Source organism: Carcharodon carcharias, chromosome 6, assembly GCF_017639515.1.
Source record: "Carcharodon carcharias isolate sCarCar2 chromosome 6, sCarCar2.pri, whole genome shotgun sequence".
NCBI classification, from domain to species: Eukaryota; Metazoa; Chordata; class Chondrichthyes; order Lamniformes; family Lamnidae; genus Carcharodon; species Carcharodon carcharias.
Genome location: NC_054472.1, coordinates 104,556,989 through 104,582,166, shown reverse-complemented (window position 1 = coordinate 104,582,166; position 25,178 = coordinate 104,556,989). Strand labels below are relative to the sequence as shown.

General features: G+C 40.2%; 1 protein-coding gene across 2 annotated transcripts in view; it reads right to left on the bottom strand.

Annotated features, from left to right (window-relative positions):
* rb1cc1 (RB1-inducible coiled-coil 1) overlaps positions 1-24,746 on the bottom strand; it is a 188,996-nt gene extending 164,250 nt beyond the window's left edge. For both annotated transcript variants that reach the window (XM_041189528.1, XM_041189529.1), the window contains exons 1-4: positions 24,601-24,746; positions 9,483-9,604; positions 5,403-5,529; positions 3,456-3,626 (exon numbers count right to left, since the gene is read on the bottom strand). In XM_041189528.1, the coding sequence (XP_041045462.1) occupies positions 3,456-3,626; positions 5,403-5,529; positions 9,483-9,553 (369 nt within the window). In that variant the 5' untranslated portion in view covers positions 9,554-9,604; positions 24,601-24,746. The remainder of the gene's footprint in view (positions 1-3,455; positions 3,627-5,402; positions 5,530-9,482; positions 9,605-24,600) is intronic.
* Positions 24,747-25,178: the final 432 nt, after the last annotated feature.

Genomic DNA, 25,178 nt, shown 5'->3' with positions numbered 1-25,178 from the left:
GGAAGTTGTCAATGAGAAAGAGTAAACAAAATAATTATTTTAAAGGGGTGAGGGAAATAGTGAAGGAAGGCATGCTGAAAAAGGGGGAGATCTAATTAAAAGAACAGGTTAAGACAGGATTTGAAGGTGCACCTTTATATCTTTAGAAATATGCTGCAAGCATATAACTATATGTACCCATATATAATATAATTTTGTACTCTTAGTTTTCAGAAACCCAGCCCACCACTTCCCACCCCAATCCCTTGCTGGTTACTGAGCATTATTTACAAGGCATATCCGTGCATGCACTGTTTGACAACTCTGATGATAATGGACAAGGTCCTGTACCATTATTCTAATTTCTTGGTGCAGTTTTCTCATTTTAATTCAGGTGCTTCATTTGAAGCAAGTGAATAAAAGGTTGGTTCCATCAGTCTGGGACCATTTTTCATGTGGCACCTCGTAAAGCTGTTCAGAGTGCTTCCAAATGGAGTCAGGGCAGTTATTGAAACACTCCTTCACAACAAAAGGTTCAGAATCCACCTTAAGCAAGAAAGAAGTGCATGGAAGAGACAGGCCAATGGGCTTCCACAGATCTCAAAGCTAGGCTCCAACCGTGCTCAACATATATACAAATGATCTGCCATCAAACAAGTTCTGCAAGTTCAGCTATATTGTTGACATCTGTTGTGTCCCCAAGCTCCATGCTTCTGCATTTAGCACCAGATCCTTAATGAAGACATTACAAAGTTGATGGGCTACTGCAGCACATGGCGTCTAATGTTAAACCTCTCTAAAACCATATCCAGTGTATTCCATTTCTGCAATACCAGTGCCAAAAAAAGAATTACATATCTACATGGAAGGCCAGAAGCTAAAGCATGATCCAACCCAACATACTTGGGAGTGGCTAGGGATAGGTCTTTGTTCTTCCAGGAACATCTGAAGAAAACAGTAGCAAAGGTCAAAGCCAACTTGAAAAAGCTATGTTTATGCCCACCCTTTGCTTTCTCTTAACCAATCCTCTATCCATGCCAATGTATTACCCATAACTCCGTGAGTTACCAATAACTCCATAATCTTACCAATTAACCTTCTGTGCGACAACTGGAAAGCAAGTTATACATCTACTAGTTATGTCTTCAAAACTCCAATAACTTTGTCAAACAGGCCTGTAATTCATTGTTTTCTTTCTCCCTCCTTTTTTGAGGAGCGGTGGAAGTTGGCAAATGTTACAATCTAGTGGGACCACTCCCAAATCCAAGGAATTTTAGAAAGCCAAAGTGAGTACATCCACCATCTCTGCAGCTATTCCTTTTAGAACCCTAGGGTGTAGGTCTCAGGTCCCAGGGATTTGTCAGATTTTAGTCCCTTAATTTGCTCCAATACCTTTATCTATCTTGATAGTAATTTCCCTGATTTTTTTAACCTTTCTAGCTGCTAGGTTATCGCTCATTTCTGGTATGGAACTACGAAAAATATTTGTTTAATGCCTCTGCCATTTCCTCATTCCCCATGATAATTTCTCCTGTACCTGCTTCTAATGGACCAATATTTACTTTTAGCTATTCTCTTTCTTTTTACAAACTTAAAAAAGTTCCAACAATCTGTTTTACATTTCTGTCTAGTTTACTCTCATTCTATTTTTCCCCTTTACATCAACTGGCTTTTTGCTGATTTCTAAAACACTCCCAATCCACAGACTTGCTACTTTTTCTTGCAAAATTGTAAGCCTCTTCTTTAAATCTAATTTAATCTAACTTTCTAAGTGAGCCATAGATGGGTCCAGCTTGTTGAGTTTATGTTCTTCAGTGGAACGTACTTTTGCTGAACATTTTGAATTGTTTCTTTAAATGTTTCCCACTACTTATTTACCTCCATATCTTTTAGACTATTTACCCAATTAATCTTAGCCAGTTCTCCCCTCATATATATGCAATTGACTTTTTAAAAGTTGTTTGGGATTGGAATATATCGCTTTCAAACTCAACATGAAATTGAATGGTATTATGGTCACTATTCCCCAGTGGATCTTTTACTATGACATTAGTAATTAACCCTGCTCCACTACACAATACTTGATCTAAGATAGCTTTACCCCTAGTCAGTTCTGCTACACAGTGCCATGAAAACATTCTACAAACTTCTCTTCTAGACCATTCTTACCAATTTGATTGACCCAGTTTATATGAAAATTAAAATCTCCCACAATTATCACAGTTCCTTTGTTACAAGCTCCAATAATTTCTTGTTTAATGCTCTGCCCAATGGTATAACTCCTGTTAGGAGGCCTATAAACTACTCCCACTAGCGTTTTCTGACTCTTGTTATTCCTAATTTCCACCTTTACTGATTCTACGTCATGATAATCAGAGGCCAGGTCCTTTCTCACTGGGCTACCCCATCTCCTTTGTCATTCTCTCTGTCTTTCTGAAATATTCCAGGGTAGACAATATTTATTTCTCAGCCTTGATCACCTTGTAATCACATTTCTGTAATGGTGATTATCAAAATTATGTACTTCTATTTGTACCACTAAGTCATCAAATTGCAGACGCTTTGTGCATTCATAAAGAATCTTCAATTTCATTTTATTGCTTCTATTCTCGGTAATGATCTTATTCACTGATGTATATTTTTGTTTGCTCTGCTTGCCCCTCGACCTCTCTCTTGGGATTTCTAAGTCTCCCTTCGCTCGAATCCTGCCTCCACACCCTGTAAATTACATTTATGCACCCTGTTCCCATATTCCTCGGCCTCTTTTTCCTTCATCAACCTATTCAGTCTATTCTCAAATATTGACACTTTTTGTCAATGGCAATTTTGCTCTTAACAAAAAGGTAGCTATTAAGGAAGTGTAAGATTTTAAGAAAAATAACTCATGTCTCCATTAGGAGTTAAAAAATCCACAAAACATGATGATGCAAAAGGCCCCCGAAGAAATATGTTCATGCAATAAGTAGACAGATAAATAGCCAAATATTAATGAAGCCCACTTAATTACAACTTTTGAATAGTACAAAAAAAATCAACCAACCTCCATTGGGAGTGCTCATCTGAGGCTTCCACCTGCAATCTGGAACTTCAAGGGATTAGGAAGGAGGAATAGAGAAAGAGGAAGCAGGGTAGGAAAGAAGCTGTCCATCAAACTTGTTATTTGGGAACAATTTTATTAAAACATAAAGCTAGAATATCAAGCTAAAATCCTGTAACAAAAAGGATCATCCTCATGTGTTAAACACATTTAATTTGAATGCTACAATCCAAGGAAAGTACAATAGGACAGACTAAGTACCTTTCTGCATTTGGTGTCACTTCTTTAGATCAGAAACATGCTAGTTGATCAACAGTGCCACACTGATATGGAGAACCATTTGCAGTTGATGATAACATTAACATAGGAGAAGATATTTCAACAATAACTTTTGGTAATTTGTTTAAACAAATTACATATAGATTTTTACTAATCTTACCACAGCAAGCTGAGTTCTAGAGGCTACTGTGTGAAATACAGCTGGCATCATAAGCGACTCCTCTACCTTCAGCCCCATTTCATTTTCTGCAGAAAATGTCGTCTTAGGTATGGTTGGTGCACGGTCACATAGAATCATCTCTTTGTTGTACAGAAATATGGGATTTGTATCCTGTGATTTAAAAATTTATAAAAATTAAGATTAAATTTAGCTAAATGTGTCTTCCCACAAAACAGGAATGAGTAGTATACTTGGTTACAGAAACATATTGGATACCCTATCAGTTTTAAATCATAGGAGCAATAGAAACTTATGCAAGTGATTGTACCTTTAATAATTGCACAAAATGACTATAGAAATTAAATTCCATCTACAACATGCATTCAGATTAATTCATGGATTGCGATCCATATGTACCGTGCTAAATGCTGAAAACTAGTTGCAATCTAAATGAGAAGACAATAGTCAAGCCATAGGCCACAATATTAAAGACAAAGTACACCCAATTAAATTATGGGTAAATTGAAATGGTAATTTATTAAAATACTGGTGTTTTTATTTAGTCAATTAGAAAAGTACTAATCTTAAATGAAGTATGATATATTCTGAATCAATTATTTTCAGGGTATGATATTTCTGTCATCGCAGTAACCACTTTGCTTCAAACAAGTTATTTCCACTTGCACGAATCCCAATACATTTAATAGTTTCCCCAAGAACATATTTATCAATGGCACTTTGTTTTGCTGAGACATTACAGCGGAAGGGTGGGAAATGAAGGGTGTGGAAGAAAAGGAATAAACAAATGTTCCAAATTCCAAATCTTGCTGGAAGCCAATTCATTTTATGCACATATTCTCCAATTCTGCAAACACAATTCTAACTTGTTGGCATCTGAATTATCCTTCTCTCACATCATTTTTGTTTCAATCTGTTTTCCCTGGAAAAAGGTAGATAAGTGCAACTAACCGTTCAAATTTTCAGATCTAAATGACAGAAATCAATCCAGGTCACTTTACTCTCAATACACCAACATCCTTCAAGAGTTATGCCAGACAAAAATGCACATGATTCCATGCTACCTCAGTAAATGCCAATATACAGTTAGCACAACTTGTCTCAATACAAGGTCAAGATGCATTACATACTTGACTCATATTACTGATAACTATTTTACATTAACTGGATACTGTTACTACATAATCATTTCAAATAATTTGATAACATATTTCATGCTTTCTGTTCCAATGTTCATAGCCTTTAATCTCACTACTTAGTCCATCTACTTAATTGTCCCACATCTCTCTGAAAGCCAATCTCTCATACTCTCCATAGTCACATAGCTAAAACTTAGTTTTCAACCCAATAAGCCAAGGTCTTTAGCATATTACAAATTTCAAGTCATGAATCTTTAAATGGCTTACAAATATCCAGGTAGACAATATTCACTGAATGTATCACAATGCAAAATTGCCCAAAAACACAAGTGCATTAAGAAATCTGTGACCTATCCAGTCAACTAAACTTCTCTCACTCTGAGAAGGTTTAATTTGGAATCTGTTGCCTCTGGTTTAAAACATTATGTGCATCTTTGCAATTCTTAAGAAATTAGCATGGACATTATATTGTAAATAGTGAAGACTTTTTAAAATAGTGAGGCATTTATCTGCCCCCTGATAAATATTAGGGATGTCATGCTGCAGTATCCTAGTGCTGAGTTATTCTATTGTATATAGAAACATGAAAAAAGTCTCCATTGGTAAATTAAAAATTGAAATATCACATAACTGTTAATTTGGACTTATTTATAAAAAAAGTATTTTTTTTTACCTTTCATCTATATTTAAAAACAATGTTTTGTTTGCCCAAAGTAATACAGTACCAGGGCTCTTAATGAAACATGCTTAAAATCAAGGACTAAATTGTTTAAATTTAAGGATGACTTACCGTCCCAGCACTGTAGCTACAAACACGCCTATCGGCAACCATGCATTCTCCTCCATTGACGACCAAAACTTGATGCTGAGTTGCAATCTTATATTTAGTTTGGATGGCATGTTTAAGATCTGCAACACTGAAGTTATATATTTAAAACATTTAAAAGAATAAAGTTAAAAATCTCAATTTCTATGCTATTCAATGGGAATTATCTAAATAGTAACCATGTTTTTTAATTCAATTAAAAATGTTGTAATTCCTACATTAATTTTAAACATACTTAATACAAGATCAGATAAAAAGCTGGTTTGTATTAATGTTCATAATTTTTAAATACAGACACAAGAATTCTATGCAAGGGATTGCTATATGTTTGGCCAAATAGTGACTTCAACACCAGTGTACAGTTGGTATCATGCTAATGGAATATGTTGAGCACTTCCCATACCTTGGCAGCTACCACTCTCAAAAGGCCACCATTGATAAGGAAATCAAACACTGGATCAGCTGAGCCAGCTCAGCCTTCAACAAACTGTAGCTGTGAGTGTTTAACAAAAGACCTCTGCAGTCCTGGCGTACAGAGAAGCTGTCATCACCACACTCCTGTACTGCTTTGAGACTTGGCCTGCGTATCAGTGACATATGAGTGCTAGCGACATTCCATCAGTAATGCCTCTGTCTTTTCCTCCTGATTCAATAGGAGGACTGTCAAACAAATGCCAGTGTCCTTCTTGAAGGCAGCTCTAAAAGCACTCATGCAAAACACCTGCAAAAAGTCAACTAGGACGGAACAGACAGTGTCCAGATGGCCGAAAAGCATCTCCCCTGCCAGATCCTGGTTTCTCAACTCTCAAATGGCCAATGCTGTAGGAGAGGACGAAGAAAACACCTCAAAAGCTTCACCATCTGAAGCTCTCCCTGAAGCACAGCATCATTGACATTAATGGCTGGGAGGAGCTTGCTACCAATCGCTCAAAATGGCAACAACTTGTCTGTCAAAGTGCATCATTCGAACGCTTTAAATGATGAGGCAGAACGGCAGGAAAGAAGGAAAAGAAGCAAATCCTGCACTCTGGATCTCACTACCTCGTGGGATGCCCTGCCCCATGTGCACAATGATCTACGGGTTGAGAATCAGCCTGTTCAATTACATGAAGACCCATGGCAGAAACAAGTGGCCCTGAGTAGATACCATCCTTGAATCGAGAGAGTGCCAACAAGGAATAGAAAATAAATATTAATAGTCCTGCAATGTGAAATGCTGAGTATTTAATGTTCCCTCTTCATCTCTGTCCCTTAGGTACACAATTTAGTTCAACTGCAAAGAACTTAATTAAATATCAGTTGGAGTTGAAAAGAAGCAAAGGTAGACCAGCAGTCTCTTGTGTTGGATTCATGACAAATTTAAGTGTGAAACTTTTACTAGCATCAATAATGACAGGAACTCCCATAATTAGATCATTCAGAACACAGTGCATAAGAGTACCCAGTTTATGGCATGATGCATGCTACATTATGGATTATGTCTATTCCTTGTGCCATATCAAAGGTTATTGTGGAAAATAAAAACTCATGGTATAGGGGGTAACATACTGGCATGGATAGAAGATTGGCTGGCTAACAGGAAGCAGAGAGTAGGCATAAACGGGCCTTTTTCAGGTTGGCAACATGTAACGAGTGGCATGCCACAGGGATCAGTGCTGGGACCTCAACTGTTTATAATTTATATAAATGACTTGAAGGGATGGTTGCCAAATTTACTGATGACAAAGATAAGTAGGGAAGTTAGTTATGAAGAGGACACGAGGATACAAAACAATGTGGATAAGTTCAGTGAGTGGGCAAAGCTCTGGCAGAAGGAGTATAATGTGGAAAAATGTGAAATTGTCCACTTTGGCAGGAAGAATAAAAGAGAAGCATATTATCTAAATGGCGAGAGATTGCACATCGTTGAGGTGAAGAGGGATCTGGGTGTCCTAGTGCATGAATCACAAAAGGCTAGTATGCAAGTACAGCAATTAATTAGGAAAGCTAATAGAATGTTATCATTTATTGTGAGGGGAATTGAATACAAAAGAAAGGAGGTTATGGTTATGCTTCAGTTGTACAGGACACTAGTGAGGCCACATTTGGAGTACTGTGAACAGTATTGGTCACCTTATTTAAGAAAGGATGTAAATGCGTTGGAAGCAGTTCAGAAGATTTACCAGGCTGATATCTGGAATGGGTGGGTTGGCTTATGAGGAATGGTTGGACAGACTAGGCTTGTAACCGCTGGCGTTTAACAGAGTAAGGCAACTTGATTGAAACATAAGATCCTGAGGGGTCTTGACAGGCTAGATGTGGAGAGGATGTTTCCTCTTGTGAACAAATCTAGAACCAGGGGTCACTGTTTAAAAATAAGGGGTTGCCCATTTAAAACAGAGATGTGGCAATTTTTTTCTTTCTGCATTTTGACATTGGAAGGTTGAAGGATATTGGTGGTTTAGTTCATTCTTAGATTTCTAAATGTCAAATATGGGAAGGGGGTAAGGTTGCACTGCATTTGACATTTGTGCAACTCAGGGGGTTGTAAATCTTTGGAACACACTTCCTGAAAGGCAGAGTCCTTGAATATTTTTAAGGCAGAGGTGGATAGATTCTTGGTAAACAAGGGGGTGGTAGGTTATCAGGGATAGGTGGGATGCAGATTTCAGGTTACTATCAGATCAGTTATGGTCTTATTAAATGGCGGAGCAGGCGGAAGGGGCTGAATGGCCTATACCTGCTCCTTGTTCTTATGTTCGCCTGTACAACATAGCAAACACAACATTATTCCAAATTCATTTAGGTCATAATGGAAGTAAAAAAGGTGAAGTTGTTTTAGAGTCAGTTCATACATTGGAACATTTATAACTATAACTACAAGTGGAAAAAGCCAAAATCAAACATGCCACTTTATACATTGTAGTTAATGATGCTCCCCAATTCAAAGCTCTGTTTAAAAAAATCAGATTATTTTGTACAAAAACAGCTTATAGCACAGGCTCAGTTTACACAGGGAAGGAACTAACTGTTCATTTTAACAGCAGCGATGCATCTAAGAAAGTTTGAAAACGCCACAGATATTTGAAGTGCTCATTTTCATCAGATTTGGGTCATCCTGGCAATGGTAAAACTTGAGCCATTTTTCCCAACTATCTTTGAGGCACAAATGTCAAATGCAGTGCAACCTTACCCCCTTCCCATATTTGCGATTTAGAAATCTAAGAATGTACTAAACCATCAATATCCTTCAACCTTCCAATGTCAAAATGCAAAACAGACTGAACCAGAGCTCATGGAGCTTTTTTTTAAAATTAAGACTGCGTGCTGTTCCAACTCTGAAGCCTCACAGGAAGTATGCTAAACAAAACTGTTCTGTCTTCAAAAAACTCATCCAAGGTGAATCCAAGTTTCAGCCTATCTTGGAAGAGAAGCAAAACAAAATGCTGCATTGACAATTTCATAATTGGAAATGGCAATTCATGGCTAAAAGTATTTGAGAACTTTTCCTACTGGGACAACAACAGTAAGGCTGTAAAAATAAGTGTCGGGGGAAAGGAGTAAAGAAATGATCTCCACACAAGGCTTCTTTGCAGTATAAGTCAGTTTAACTTGGTACAATCCTCAAAGGGAGACTGCCCCATTGGTTTTTGCATGGCAGACAAATCAAAATATGTGTAGACGGAAGATAAAGAAAAAAGGAAAGCTTACCCTACTGAGCCCTTCCTAATTTTCATCCTCTTATCCCTCAAGTGCCACTGAATGCAAATTCATAGGTGTATTTTGGTTCAACACTGTAACTGAAGTTTTTGCTCCTTTTACTGTTTACTTAATATATACATTCAATTTGGTTACTAAATACCTGAGTCATGAAAGACTGCATAAAAGCTAGTTTTGTTTCTAAAGCTGCCAAGTATACTTATGAAGGAGCAGTAGAAAGGATGTACTGCACAAGTCAGAAAACAGACGGGCATCAATATCACAGCAAACACTTTGAACTATTTTCTGCAATAAACATCTTTGGGGTCTGTAGATGTTAGTAAAATTCTGAAAGTATATACTTACGTCTGTACAGCAAGTTCTGTGTCAAATGTAAGAGTTGTTCCAGTGTTAACCAGAAATACATACAACTTCATGTTGTTACTGCCACTTCCTTCGGCTTTCACTTTACTTCAGTCATTTATCACCTATTCACAAAAAAAGTATAATGTATAAACATTTTTGGAAATAATGGACAAGTTACAGCAATCAAATTCAAGCTGTGATTCAAATCTACAAATCATGTAATTGTTCAATGTAACAAAATCAAATAATTTTATTCAAATCTACGAATCATATAATTGTTCGATGTAACAAAATCAAATAATTTTATACAACAATGAGTTTCTTCTGAGATTGAGCACATAAAACTGTCCTGCCATTCATCAGCATACATTGTTACAATCTCAGTAGCAACCAGTTAAGCTTTTTTTATTAAAAAACAAAAATCCAAAATCCCTGTTATTTACTGAAAGAATGAACCCCCAAGATTCCGTGGTTTAAAACAAAAGAATTTTTACTATACAGGAGTAAAAAAGGAAACACTAATTATCATTGAGTAACAACATATACTCTAAAACCCAGAATCAACCCAAGCTAAACATGAATTGACTGGTAAATTGTGGTCAGTTATAAACCATAAATTATACATTAAATGGCAAGTACAAATAAGACTGATCTTACGAATTGGCTCAGCAGTCCACTCAGCATATAGGTCATCAATCTCAATCACTAAGTCCTCCAAACTCTGTCTTACACACACAGAATTTCATCTCTCCTCAGTCCCCAGCCGATAGCAGCCAACCTGCATTCCAAGAGCAAGGACCTCAACTCTATTCACAATGGTTTGGATAGCATAGGTCCATCGATCTTACTTTCAAGTAACAAATACACCTGGAGCAACTGTACCTTTGCTTATTCACAGCTTCTGGATCTAGACGGTCTTCTTCAGCCTGCCTATAGCACACCCCTGGAATCATCATCATCTACTGAGTTTGGATGGTTGAGTCATTTTAAAAGTTATACCAGTTTCATCTCCGCAGATATAACGTTAACTCCCTCGTAAAACGTTAACCTTCCAAACCACAACCACTACCATCTAGAAGGACAAGGGCAGCAGACAGATGGAAACACCACCACCTGGAAATTCCCCTCCAAGTCACTCACCATCCCGACTTGGAAATATATCGCCATTCCTTCATTGTCGCTGGGTCAAAATCCTGGAACTCCCTGCCTAACAGCACTGTGAGTGTTCCTCCACCATATAAACAGCAGCGGTTCAAGAAGGCAACTCAACACCACCTTCTCAAGGGTAACTAGGGATGAGCAATAAATGCTGGCCTGGCCAGCAATGCCCACATCAGTGAACAAACATTTAAAAAAAAAATGTTTTTGTTTCCAACCTCAGTTTCAGCCTTAGTTTCCTTAGAAACTAGGCAGATCGGCTTCCTTTCCACGTTTTCTTCTTGGTTTCCCTTTTGAATTAGGGTCCAACTCATAAGTTTTGATACCACGAATTCCATCACAACATCTGCAGATGTCAATCTTCTCAATCTCTTCATAACCTTTACCTTAGATGGCATTGTCTCCACTAATTTTCTCTCATTCTGATCATTCAGCACCCTAGGCCTGGCAATGATCCTGAAAGTGTTCTTCATTGGCTGTAAAGCGCTTTGGGACACCCTGAGGTTGTGTAAGATGCAATATAAAAGGAAGTTCTACCATCTACTAATCTAGACAAGCAAATTACTTCAAATCTGTTAAGACAAAATCTTATTTTCCAGAAGCCTTGTTGAATATCTCCTATGATTCTTTCTCGCATCTTGCCTCTGATTGAAATCAAACAAATAGTCCAAAAACTTCCCCTTTTTGATTTGTCAGTTTTTTCTTTCTTTCATGCAATGAGTGTCACGGGCAAGACCAAAGTTTGTTGCCCATCCCTAATTGCCCTTTAGAAGGTGGTGGCGAGCCAGCTTCTTGAATCATAGCAATCTATCTAGTGTAGGTACACCACAGTGTTAAGAAGGGAGTAGCAGGATTTTGACCCAGCTACAGCAAACAAGCAGTGATATAGTGCCAAATCAGAATGGCGTGTGGCTTGGAGGGGAACTTACAAGTGGCGATGCTCCCATGCACCTATCACCCTTGTCCTTGTAGGTGGACAAGGCACAGGGTTTGGAAGGTGCTGTTGAAGGTCTGGTGAGTTACTGCATTCCATCATGTAGATGGCACACACTGCTGCCATTGTGTGTTCTTGGTCATCAATCTCAGTCACTAAGTCCTCCAAACTCTGTCTTACACACACAGAATTTCAGCTCTCCTCAGTCCCCAGCCGACAGCAGCCAACTCACATTCCAAGGGCAGGGACCTCCTCAACTCTGTTTACAATGGTTTGGATAGCATAGGTCCACCAATGTTTAAGGTGGTGGATGGGATGCCAATGGGCAGGCTACTTTGTCCTGGATGTTGTTAAGCTTATTTGCTGTTTTTGGAGCTGCACTCACCCAGGCAAGTGGAGTGCATTCATCACACTCATTGTGCCTTGGAGATAGTGGAGAGGCTTGGGGAATTTGGAGATTCATAAACCTCTGAGTGAAGAAATGTCTCTTCATCTCAATCCTAAATGATCAACCTCTTATCCTGAGACTGTGCCCCTTAATGGTAAGCTCTCCAATCAGAGAAAACAGTCTCTCAACACCTAACAAATCAAACGCCTCAGAATCCTATATTTCAATTAAATTACCTCACATTCTTCTAAACGTTAAAGAATATAGGCTGATTCTACACAACTTATCATAGGACATATCCTCATTCTCATAGGTCAACTCTCACATCCCAGGTATTAATCCAGTAAATCTTCACTGCACCACCTCCAAGGCAAATATGCTCTTCTTTAAGTAACTCGACCAAAACTACACATAATACTCCAGTTGTGGTCTCAACAATGCCCTGTACCATTCTAATAAGAATTCCTCACTCACACTCCAACCCATTGGTAGAAAAACAACGTGTACACATGGACACATATATACACATGTACAAGGACACACAGTAGCACTTAATAGTCAATAAAGTAATTGTGAAGTGTAGTCATTGTGATGATGACCAGATAAGCTGCTTTAGTGATGTTGGTTGAGGGATAAATATTGGCCAGGGCAGCAAGGAGAATTCCCCAGCTCTTCCTCCAAATTATCATGGGATCTTTTAGATCCACTCTAGCACAGATTTGGTTTGACGTTTGACCCAGAAGACACCTCCGTCAGTGCAGCAAATGCCCGTTACAACCTACCTTACATGCTGAAGTATATGGAGCGGTGCTTGAACCCACAACCTGCAGACTCAGCACAAGAATGCTGCCACTGAGCCAAGGTTGATAAAAGTAAACATATAAAAGGAATAAAACATGCGAATGCAAGCTCAGCAGCTGACAATGGAACTTGCTATAGAACACCACTCCTTAACACATCACTAGGCATAACCACAGACTTCTTAAATATTCATAATCCAGTCTATTCAGATCAATATAACTATTAGATTCAGCTTACAGAAATGCTTCTAAAGGTGGATATGTTGCTGTTCCCGGCTAATTCTACTGCATTTCCAGTCCTCTAGTTTCCAAGAAAAATATGGAAGAACATTACGTAGGCTCTCCACATTTCTTTTCGGATTATCCCAACAACTGGTATTCATATAGCTCCTCCCATATAGCTCCTTTAGCAAAACATCACAAGGTACTTCACAGGAGTGTCATTAAAAACAAAGGCCTGAATCTTCCAAGTGGCAGCAATGGTGAGCAGATTGAAGCTGCGTACGAAGATTCTCCCAACCTGACGCTTCTGCGCATTTCTTCTGGGATCTTCCTCAGGGAACTCCATCAAAGTAGAGTAGAGGCTGAAGGAAAAAAAGTCTCACCCCTTTTTGGCACTAGCTGCCTTATGGTAAGTTTAAAGGTTCAGTCTTTGAACAGGTGGGCAGGTGAGGTGATAGTCAGGTCAGCGGGTAATCAAGTAGTCGGTGGGAGGTAGGTGATGGTCGGGGGGCAGTTGATGATCTTGGGGGGAGTCAGGTGATTGGTTGTGGAGTTACCCAGGTTTTAATCTGTCTAACATTTCCTGGGTAACAATCCAGAAAAGTAATGTGGAACTGTCCAAAGTCTCCAACTCCAGCTCAGAGTAGGGGGCATTTGTGCTGGTCCCAGGGAGCAGGGGAATTACCCATCGGAAGTTTAAACTTCCAGGGTAATTGCCATGTAGGTTCGCACATCAGGGCTTCTACAGGGTCCAGACCTGCACCATCAGTCATATGTCTGGTCTCCGCTGATCCAGAGACCAGAAGATTTGGCTCAAAATTTAACAGCCATTTAGGCAGGTATATGGGCATATGGCCAAAACTTTGGTCAAAGAGGTAGTTTTGAAGTTGTATCATAAAAGGAGGCAGAAAGGTTTAGGGAGGGAATTCCAGGACTTGAGGCCTTGGTAGTTGAAGACACGGCTACCACTAGTGAAGCAAAATAGGGAATGCTCAAGAGGCCAGAATTAGAGGAGCGCAAATATCTCAGAAGCTTGTGGGACTACAGGTTAGAGAGATTGAGAGGGGCAAGATATCTGAAAACCAGGAAGAGAAGAGAATTTTAAAAGAGACATTGTTTAATTGGGAACCAATTTGGCTCAGCGAACCAATGGGATGATGGGTGAACAGGACTTTTGATATTCAAAAATGTCACATCTTATTCACTTTCAGTGTTTCAATTTTGCTTGCATTGTCACAAATAGGAGTCCACACTCAATTAAATATATGGTACATTGTCAAATTTAAAACTTCATAAGACTCTCAATCTTAATAAACAGTTGGCCTTGGCACCTAAATTGATATTGGGTCAGATCTTGTAAAATAACATGTTAACCACAGATGTTATTAATGCACAAATTAGCCAGCAAATTCAGGGATTTGTATACACCATAAATTGCAAATCTCCAGAATTTATTGGTCAACATGTGCCACGTAGTCATTTGCATGACACAAGCCTCACCATTATTTAAGAACTTCCTGAATTTGCACAAATTGCCCACTAAGCTTCTACAGAAAATGAAGTCTGGTAATTAACAGTCTAAGTACCTATTTATGATGTGATAGTTGTTTAATGCAGTGCTAATCGATCTCTCTGGTCCAGATAATTAACAGTTTAAACTGAAAAGTCTCATTCCTTCAAAGATAAAAAAAATTTACATTCTCTCCCTTGGTCTTTTGTTCCTATCATAATCCAATCTTCCTTTCTTTTCACGTGATTTGATTAATTCAACCTCCTCGGTTTGTTTCTTTCTCAATCCTCAAATTTCAATTCGTTAGGATGACAAACTGTTGGTCCCATCCTTCACTGAGGACCAGGTGCCTTGACCAGTGTTACTAAAATATTTTGAACCAAAGGGTGCAGAAAAAAGTCTAAGAAGTTTAACAGGGAATGCCACAAGATAGCCCCCCCCAACCAAGCACCAGCAAGATTCAGCTCATTATCTTGTATAGTACAGGTTACTTATTATTCTTCTTGTCTAATCAATATTCACAATTTATCCATGGAAAAAATGCAAGCTGCCATTGGAAGCTGTTCTAAAGGTCAGAATTTGGCAGGAGGTGGCTTATGCCTGTGCAAGCTCTTTAGCTGAAGCAATCCAACAAATCAAACCCCACAGTTCCACATTTTTCCCATTGCCTCATACTATTTGCTTCATGTATTCACCCAATATCCCCTTAAAAGATGAACACGTCTGCCTTGATCTCAACCACATACTGTGGCAAAGCATTCCAGACCGCAACAATTCTTCCTATCAAGGAATATCTTTGAACCCCTCTGATTGATGAGCATTTTTCACCAACTCCTTAATCAGAGGAAAAATTCTCCCTATGCAAATTTTTTCATAATTTAAAAAACCTATTATATCTCCTTGCTGCTTGCTCTGCTCCAGTGGATATAGGTCCATATATGGTGCTGGGTAGAAAGTATATGTATTGTGATGCATAAGACATCATGCCTGAGAGTGGCCAGACTTTTCCTGGCTGGCATTTTTTGTTTGCAAGTTTCTCCTTATAACCATAATTTTTCATTTTTTTTTGTATTCACCAACATAATCCACTCTGTGTGCTCTATAGTTTAAATGCCTTTTTCATAATGGGGCAACCAAAACTATGAGCCCAAATTGGGCCTAATCATTTATTGCCATATAAAATGTTTTCATTGCCTTTTTACCCCTGTATGGTGACGCCCTATTTATAAGATGCAACATGTTACACCTTTTTGGATTCTTCTCCTATTTGGATTCTTTGAAGAGTCATACGGACTCAAAGTGTTAACTGCATTCCTCTCCGCAGATGCTGTCAGACCTGCTGAGTTTTTCCAGGTGTTTTGATTTTTCTTTTGGATTCTTTACACCCTGCAAATGGCTTCCCATTCCACTAATGAGTCTTTGCAAGTCTTTTCACAATCTACATTATTATTTTTAAAAACCCTTTTTTTCAGAAGCAAATTCTGAGATTGTACTCCCAGTTAAGCCAAATAACTTCAATATGTATTCAATCCAGCTTTGATTTTTGGTGTACACGATTGCCAACCTTTGTCCAATTCGAGGGAAGTTCACCCGTCTTGTCCATCAACCAACTTTATTTACACTATTAAATTTCCTTGTTTCTAATTAGATGCCTGATTTTTTTTGTAATAAAATCCATTGAAACATTTTACTGATGCATACCTATTGCATTTACTTGTTCTATTCATCATTTCTTAAAAAAAACCCTCAAATTTGTCAAACAACTTCCTTTTAAAAAAGTCTTTACTGCAAGTCCTTCATTAACCGGGGCATTTCTAAACAGCAACAAATTTCATCTTAAATTACAGATGCTACAGCCTTTCCCCAACTTGAATTAAACTAACGTCTCCAAGTTTAACTGTTTCTCCTTTAAGGAAAGTAATTATACTCACAATCCTCCAGATCCCTAGTATAATCTGCATTTCTAAGGAAAGCAGAAATATTGTGGTCAAAGTCTCTTTTAATTTGTTAATGGGGTGTGGGTATCACTAGGAAGGTCAACATTTATTGCCCATCCCTAATAGGTGAGCCGCCTTCTTGAACAGCTGTGGGTATACCCACAGTGCTGTATTGGAAAGAAATCCGGGATTTTGAGCCAGCAATGATGGAAGGATAGGCAATATATTTACAAGGACAGTGTGCAACTTAAGAGGAGAAATTGCAAGTGGTGTTTCATAAGCCTGCTGTCTTCATCCTTCCAGGTGGTGCTGGCCACTGGTGTGGAAGCTGCTGACAGCTTTGGTAAATTGCTGCTGCACATCTTGTAGATGGTACACTCTGCACCCACAATGGGCTGGTGGTGGGGGGCTAAATGTTTGAGGCACTGGTAGGGGTGCTAGTCAAGCCCTTTGCTTTCCCTGAATGGTTTTGAGCTTCTTCAGTGTTGTTGGAGCTGCACTCAGCCAGGCAAGTGGAGAGAGTATTTGATCACACTCCACATGCGTGCCTTGTAGATGGTGGAAAGGCTCTGGGGAGTCAAGAAATGAGTTACTCACCACAGAACACCTAGCCTCTCACATGCCCTTGTAACAGTTAAGTGGCTTGCTCAGTTAACTTTTTAGTCGACAGTGATCATCAGGATGCTGATGGTAGGGATTTGGCAGTGGTAATACCATAAAATGTCAAGGGAGGTGGTTAAACTTCCTCGCTGGATATAATCATGGCTTGGCAAAAATGTTGCTCATCAATTATCAGCCCAAGTGTAAATGCTGTCCAGGTCTTGCTGCACAAATGTTCAGTTTCATTATCTGAACAGTTGCAAATGGAATTGAACACTCTGCAATCACTAGGCAACATCTCCGCCTCTGACCTTACGATGGAGGGAAGGTGATTTACCAAGCAGCTCAAGATGGTTCGGCCTAACACTACCCTGAGGAACTCCTGCAGCCATGTCTTGGGCCGAAATTACTGGCCTCCAACAACCACAACCATGCTCCTTTGTGCCAAGTACGTGACTCCAGTCATTGGAGAGTTTTCTTTCTAATTTCCATTGATTTCAATTTTACCAGGGTCCCTCAATGCCTCAAAGTCAAATGTTGCCTTGATGCAAGGGCAAACACTCTCACCACACCCCTGGAATTTAGCTCTTTTGTCCATGTTTGGACCAAGGCTAAAGTGAGGTCAAGAGCTGAATGGTCTTGGAAGAACCCAAACCAAGCATCATTCAGCAGGTTATTTGAGTGGGTGTCAGCGGATAGAATGTCAATGGCATCTTACATCAGATTGATTTGGCAGTAACTGGGTGAATTTGATTTGTCCTGCTTTTTGGAGGACAGGAAATACCTGAGCCAATTTTCTGCTTTGTTTAATAGATGACAGTGTTGAAGCTACACTCAAAATAGTTTGGCCAGGAGTACAGCTAGTTCTAGAACAGAAGTCTTCAGTGCTACAGATGCTGCCAGGGTCCATAGACTTTGCTGTATCCAGTGCACTCAATTGTTCCTTGATATTAATTGGACTGAATCGTACTGGATGAGACTGGCATCTGTGATGTTGGGGACCCAAGGAGGAGGCTGAGATGGATCATCCAAATCAACACTTCTGGCTAAAGATGGTCGCAAATGCTTCAGCACTCAGGTGGTCTCTGCCACTATTGCGGACAGGAATTTTCATGGATCCACACCCTTCCTTTAGTTATTTAATTGTCCACCATCATTCACGACTGGATGTGACAGGACTGCCAAGCTTTGATTTGATATATTTGGGATCATGTAGCTATGTTATGCTATTTCCACTGTTTGGCATACACGTTGTTCTGTGTCCACCAAATTAACATCTGGTGCTGCTCATTGAAACAAGATTGGTCCCCGACTTGATGGTAATGGTAGAGTCATATGCTAGCCATAAAGTCACAGATTATGTTGGAATACAACTCTGCTGCGACTGATAGCACAGCATCTCTCAGATCCCATTTTGACCTTCCAAGCTCTATTTTTAACTTATTTCATTTAATGCAAGTAATAGTGCCACAAACATGATGGTGGGTATCCTCTATCTGAAGACAGGACTGAGTCTTCACAAGGACAGTGCGGCAGTCACTCCTAGCACTACTGTTTCCAATAGATGCATCTACAACAGGTAGGTTGGTCAAGTAGATTTTCCCCTCATGTTGGTTTCCTCATCACCTGCCTCCAGCCTAGTCTGGCAGCTGTGCCCTTCAAGACTTGACCAGCTCAGTCAGTAATGGTGCTACCAAGACACTCATGCTGATGGAAACTGATGTACCCATCCTGAGTGCATTCCATGCCCTTGCTACCTGCAATGTCTCTTCCAAGTGATGCTCAACATGGAAGAGTCTTGATTCATCACCGGAGGGAGAATGGTAGGTGGTAATCACAGGTTTCCATGTCCACGTTTGACCTGGTGCCATGAAACTTCATGGGGTCCAGACTCAATGCTGAGGACTTCCTGGGCAGCTCCCTTCCAACTGTATACCAATGTGCCATGTTGGGTGCTAGTGATGGGGGAATCTGGGACATTGGCTGAAAGATATGATTTTGAGAGTGTGACTATGTTTAGTCTCTCAATTTTGGCACCAGTTCCCAGATGCTAGTGAGGAAGACTCTGCAAGGTGCACCTTTGTTGTCTGGTGCCTGGGCCAGCAGTGGGGGGACTGTCCCATTTTATTTTTCTTAGCCCTTTCAGAGCAGACTTTTAGGTCACTTCAAAGTGCAGTTGAGAGTCAAAAATACTGCTCTGGTTCTGCTGTCACGTACAGATAAGGCCAGGCAGGCAACACAGCAGATTTCCTTCTCTAAAGGGTATTAGCAAACGTGATAGGCTTTTCTGCCATCTGGTAGTTTCATGATCACCATTACAGAGACAGAAATGAAAAGCTCAGCTGGCTGAGAAGGAAAACAGAGGCCAGCAAATCATGCACCTTCTCAGCCCACTGTCTTCTTCTGCAGTAAGTGCGACAGAGAATGCCATGCCAGAATGGGGTTCCTGAGCCACATCAGGCAATGGTTAACACAGTTGACCACCAGGATACAAACCATCATCTCATAAGATGGAAGGTTGCCACCAACATTACTGATACTAGTTAGTTTCTTCCAAATTTGTTAATTAATTGCAATTAAATTCACCAGCTGTCATGGTGGGATTTGAATGCATTAGTGCAGGCCCTGAATTACCAGTGCAGTAACATAAACATTATGTTACTACTCTCTATAACCTTTCAAGAACCTGAAGCGTATGGCAGCAAGATTCAGTGACTTATCCACTTCAAGTTGTTTTTTTTTAAGAACTCAGAGCCAGAGGATTGCAAAATGGAAAATGTGGTATACTTATTCAAGAAAGGGTGCAAGGCCATTCCTAGTTGCTACAGGTCAGCGAGTTTAACATGAATAGTGTGCAATGTTTTAGAATCAATAATCAGAGAAAATAACCAAAAGGCACTTGAAGAATTTGGATTAATTAAGGAAATCCAGGATGGATTTGTAAAAGGCAGGCCAAATTTGACAAATCTAATTGAACCTTTTTCACTAAGTAACAGGTTGATGAAGGAAATGCAGTGGATGTTGACTATATAAATTTTAAGAAAGCCTTTGACAAGAGATTTGAGATTCATGGAATAGGAGGGCAGGTGTCAGCCTGGATTAAAAAAAAAACTGGCTTAAGAACAGAAAACTGAGTTGTGATAATTCCACACCCCCCACCCCACCCCCCCATCAGGCATTTAGCGGAAAAGCATTTAAGCAACAAAGAACTAGCCAATCGCCATTAAACACTCCCTGGAATTTTATCCACATGGTTCAAGGTTAACAAGGGTAAGGGGCACATTTATATCTAACAGAAGAGCATAAACAATTATAGTGGTGCTGCAGGTGACACCACAAATTTTGTACTTGGAAAAGATAGGTTAAATAATTTACCAAGTATCTTGGATATAATGATGTGGATATAATTCTTCATAAAGCAATTCGTATTAATGGTATTTTTTAAAATTCATTTACGGTATGTGGGTGTCACTGGCTAGGCCAGCATTTATTGCGCATCCATAATTGCCCTTGAGAAGATGGTGGTGAGCTACCTTCTTGAACTGCTGCAGGTCCTGTGGTATAGGTACACCCACAGTGCTGTTAGGAAGGGAATTCCAGGATTTTGACCCAATGACAGTGAAGGAATGGCAATATATTTCCAAGTCAGAATGGCGAGTGGCTTGGAGGGAAATTTCCAGGTGGTGGTGTTCCCATGTATATGCTGCCTTTGTCCTTCTAGATGTTGTAGTCGTGGTTTGGAAGGTGCTGCCTAAGGAAACTTGGTGAGTTTTTGCAGTGCATCTTGTTGATTGTACACACTGCTGCCATTGTTCGTCGGTGGTGGAGGGAGTGATTGTAGAAGGGGTGCCAATCAAGCAGGCTGCTTTGTCCTGTTATGGTGACATGAACACAAAAATAGATGCGAATAGGGACTACCTTTTGAGAAAATATTAAAATGACAGGCAGCTTGGTCAAGAGCAAGTTTTTAATAGATATATAAATAATATTTAAATGTCATTATTGTGAGCGCAGTATTACAGGTTGGTTTTGAGTTGCAGAGACTGCATTTTTAAACTGATAAATGGCCTCCTTCCAAGTTGCAATGTGCAGTATTTACTGAATATGACACTTACATTTTGCATCTTGAACGCTACCTTAAATGTTTATAATCTTAATTACAAGTTTCAGTGCTGAAGGCCAAAATCTGGTCTCTCAAAATTAAAAACCAATTTTATGAAAGAGGTGACCAAATAATGGTTTGTGAAATAATGAGAAATTGGACTGCAATGCCTGTTTATAGACTATTTCAGTTTGACAGATTGGGGATGGCTAATGGACATAATTTTAAACCATGCAAGATTGTAAACAGGACGTTAGACAGTTGGGTCATTCAGACTCGACACGTTAACTGTGCTCCTCTCCACAGATGCTGCCAGACCTGCTGAGTTTTTCCAGGTATTTTTGTTTTGGATTTCCAGCATCCACAGTTTTTTCCTTTTATGTTAGACAGTTATTCCTTTCCTAGAAAGTATTGAGCCTCCGGAATGCATTGCTGGCTGGAATAGCAAGTATTAACTCTACATTCCTTCAGGGGGAGCTGGACTACTGGACTATTCCTTGACTGAGACAGTGACTGCAGCCAGAAGCAGCTTTACAGATAACGAGGTCCATACGATCATCTGGACTGACTTTGTTCACCGTAAAGATCCGAGGAAAACTTAACCAGAGTAATTTTCCCTGATTGCCCCAGGGATTTTAACCGAGTTTGCCTCTTCCAGAGGTTTTACAGCAGTAAGTGGTTAGGAAGAGTCCAGAGTGCTTAAGCCATGACGTGTGTGGGACAGGCAATGGACCAACTGTCTTTTCCTGTCCGTCATTTCATTTGTCCATGTGTTCATGTTTTCACTGTTTTCACAAGTTCAATCTTAAAATCTGAGACACTATTCAAAAGCTGAAAATCCCAAATCATGTAAACTTTTGTATCATGTATGAGCTCACCATCACAAATTAACCAAACCTGTTACCAAAATATAAACAGCTGATGTAACAAGCTAAAGTAATTTCCAACACAGGCACAAGCCTGATCACAGGGTGGAACCCAGCTTGATAGATCCTAATTTTATTTTTTGTTCAGATTTGTGGAGAGAGGCCAAAGTCATAAGTCAGCTGATGAATTTTTAACAAAAGAATAAAATATTTACTAAACAAAATGAACTGTATTATAATACTCCTTCACCCACAACTATACCTTTACAAATATTACAGATTTTTAAGGAAAACAATTTGTAGAAGCTATCTTATACTCTTAATGTTCACAGTTAAGTACATAGTCCATGCAAACCAATAGGCAACCTGAGGTCAGGCACACTACACTCAAACTAGATGACAGATGCCACCCAAACCGATGCTATGGGTCTCTCAACTGCCCCCGCTGCTTGTCACACTGTGAGCCAACCGGTCTCACTGAACTCCGCCTTTCACACAAGGGTTTCCAATCTCCACGAACTCGCTTTGGAATCTTCTCCCAAACCAATGTTTTCTCTCAGATGCCTTCCACAAGGGTCCACCTCCAGGGTTTCAACTCCCCTTCTGTGATCCCACTCCCCTGGATTGCCACGTGCATTCAAGCCTCCTTTTACACACTTTCTCACTGGCTCAGCCGTGCCAACAGAACGCCACTGTTTCACATGCCCATTGTAAAGGGTTGCAGACTTTCAGCTGTCCCCTTAGATCTTCTGGCTTCTCTTATGCCTAGCTTTAAATCGGTGTCCTACAGCTACCTTCTCTTTAAGCTTGGAGCCTTCCTCTCTGTTCCTTACTTTCACTTCCACAGAACAGGACCTTTTCCAGACTCTTGTCCTTCCTTTGCCGAGAAGGTCTTCTTGGGACCCCTCCTTTCTCTTTCACTCCTTGGCCTTGGGGTCTTTTGGTTATTTTGGAAAATCCAATCCCTCTGCACATCCCTCTCCCTGACTGCTGATAATTTGGTATATCTCCCTTGAGATCCAGAACTCACCTGACATTCACTGTTACTTTAACTTTAAAGCAACTCATCTAAGATTCTTAGACTTATTTCCCTCAGCAGTCTGCTAGTGTGTCAGCTAGAGCGTCTTAAACTGCTCCCTTCAACTTACAGCATAATGAGCAACTGAACTCCAACTGGTTTCAGTTTGTGTGTGGGGGTGGGTCTCCCTCACTGGACCCTTGTTACTAGGCAACAGCACAATTTTTTCCTACCTTTAGATAAAAGCAAAATACTTTGGATGCTGGAAATCTGAAATAAAAACAAAATGCTGGAAAAACTCAGCAGGTCTGACAGCATCTCCACAGATGTTGTTAGACCTGCTGAGTTTTTCCAGCATTTTCTGTTTTTTTTCCCTATCATTGTTTGTTTTAACTTTCCTTCAAGAGTCATAAAAGTCTCATTAAAAACGCAGGTACACAAAGAGCTTCAGACCTGCGTCTCCACTCAAATGAAACTAGATCCCAGGTTTCACTTTTTAATCCACAAATAGAAAAAATATAAATTGAACTTAAACTTAAAAAGGTACACCTTATTCCTAACACACCCAAAAACACACAACTTAAACTATTTACTAACACTCCCATAACATAGACAATTTATTTATAAAGGATGACAACTATATACACAACTAACACCTTTTGTGCTCCTCCATAAACATTTTGAATCTGAAAATGTACCCAGGTTAAAAAGACACTGCTTGTCTTAATTGTAATGTTACCCAACAGTAGGAAATCATAAATATAAGCAATATCAGTTGGTTTAGATTTCACAGGTATACCCACTCCTAGTGCTGGCACTGGTATCTTGTTTATACAGCTTTTAGAATATAAATATACACACTCGGACTCTAAGCAGCAACACAAGCTAAATATATCAAAAGTGCAAATAACTGACAAGCTCTTTATTAAAAGAAAATATTATGCAAAATGAAAAAAAACTTGTTAAAATGTTACTTTGTTTTTAGTTTCTTTCTAGTTACAATCGGCACTTGCTTAAAGCAATGTTTGACATTTACAAGTGTTTCCAGTGAAACAGGGACTGTGTTTACTGCATGTAAAACATAATTCTGTTCATTAAGCACTTCGAGTCCCACAAACTGCGACAGTACAACTTCACCGTATTCATTCCGCTTGGGGCAAAGCTGTCAGAACTTTGTTGAACTGTTGTTAAACGGCTGGGAGGTGATCGCCTCAGAGGCTGAGTCATCTCAGGTGCAAACCTCACACCCAAAGCGGCTTTACTGTCCGACCTGGCCCCGGGAGTGTGACAGCCGCACACCGGCTTAATGTTACCGGCCTGGAGGGGCAATAAGCCGCCCGCTCACACGGTATCTGTCGCAGTCCACGGCCGTTTTGTTTCATCCGCCGGCTCCAGGCCCTGGGCCTGGGCCTAAGATCGATCGAGGCCCGGGGTTGAGTGAGCTTAGGCCTCGTCTCACAGCCACAGCCGCAATCCCCGGGACGCCACGGATCCACCTCTCTGGCGGTTGCCGGGTTTCTTGAGCCGAGTGGGCCCCGAATTCGGCTCCCCTTTCACCGCCTGCCCTTCCCGGCCTCACTCACCTCGAGCCTGACGGGCAGTGGCCGGCGGCTCTCAGCCGCTCTCGAGCCGGTTCCCGCGATAAAAGCCGCCTCGCTCTTCGCCTCCCGTCTTCTTCTGTTTTTGTTTCAGTCAACACCCGACAGGCGTCTATGACGTCACCGCGCCGGCATTCGTCACCGCGATATCTGCGCGTGCGGTATTCCGTCCATTCATTCAGCCGCCGGAATTCTCCAACTATCCCCCCCCCTCGCCCTCTCCAAACTTTGCGCATGCCCGACAGCAAAAGAGGGAGAGGTTTTTCAAACCGGACACTTGACACTCACTTCCCAGGCGAGGTGGAGCTATCAGATTTAGGTCCCGTTTCAGAATGAAAACTAAACGAGATCTGAGCGCTTGTCAACATAGAAAACCCTGGGTTTTTACACAAAACCAACATGCCTAACAAGTGCCACTTCTTGGAGGCCCAGTTTGTTAAAGAAACCTTTTGAGAAATGTGTTAAAGGTAAATAGTGGCTCCGAACTTTGCGATCCCAAAAGAACTTGAGTGTGCAAAACCAAAACAGCATTACCTGGAAAAACTCAGCAGGTCTGGCAGCAT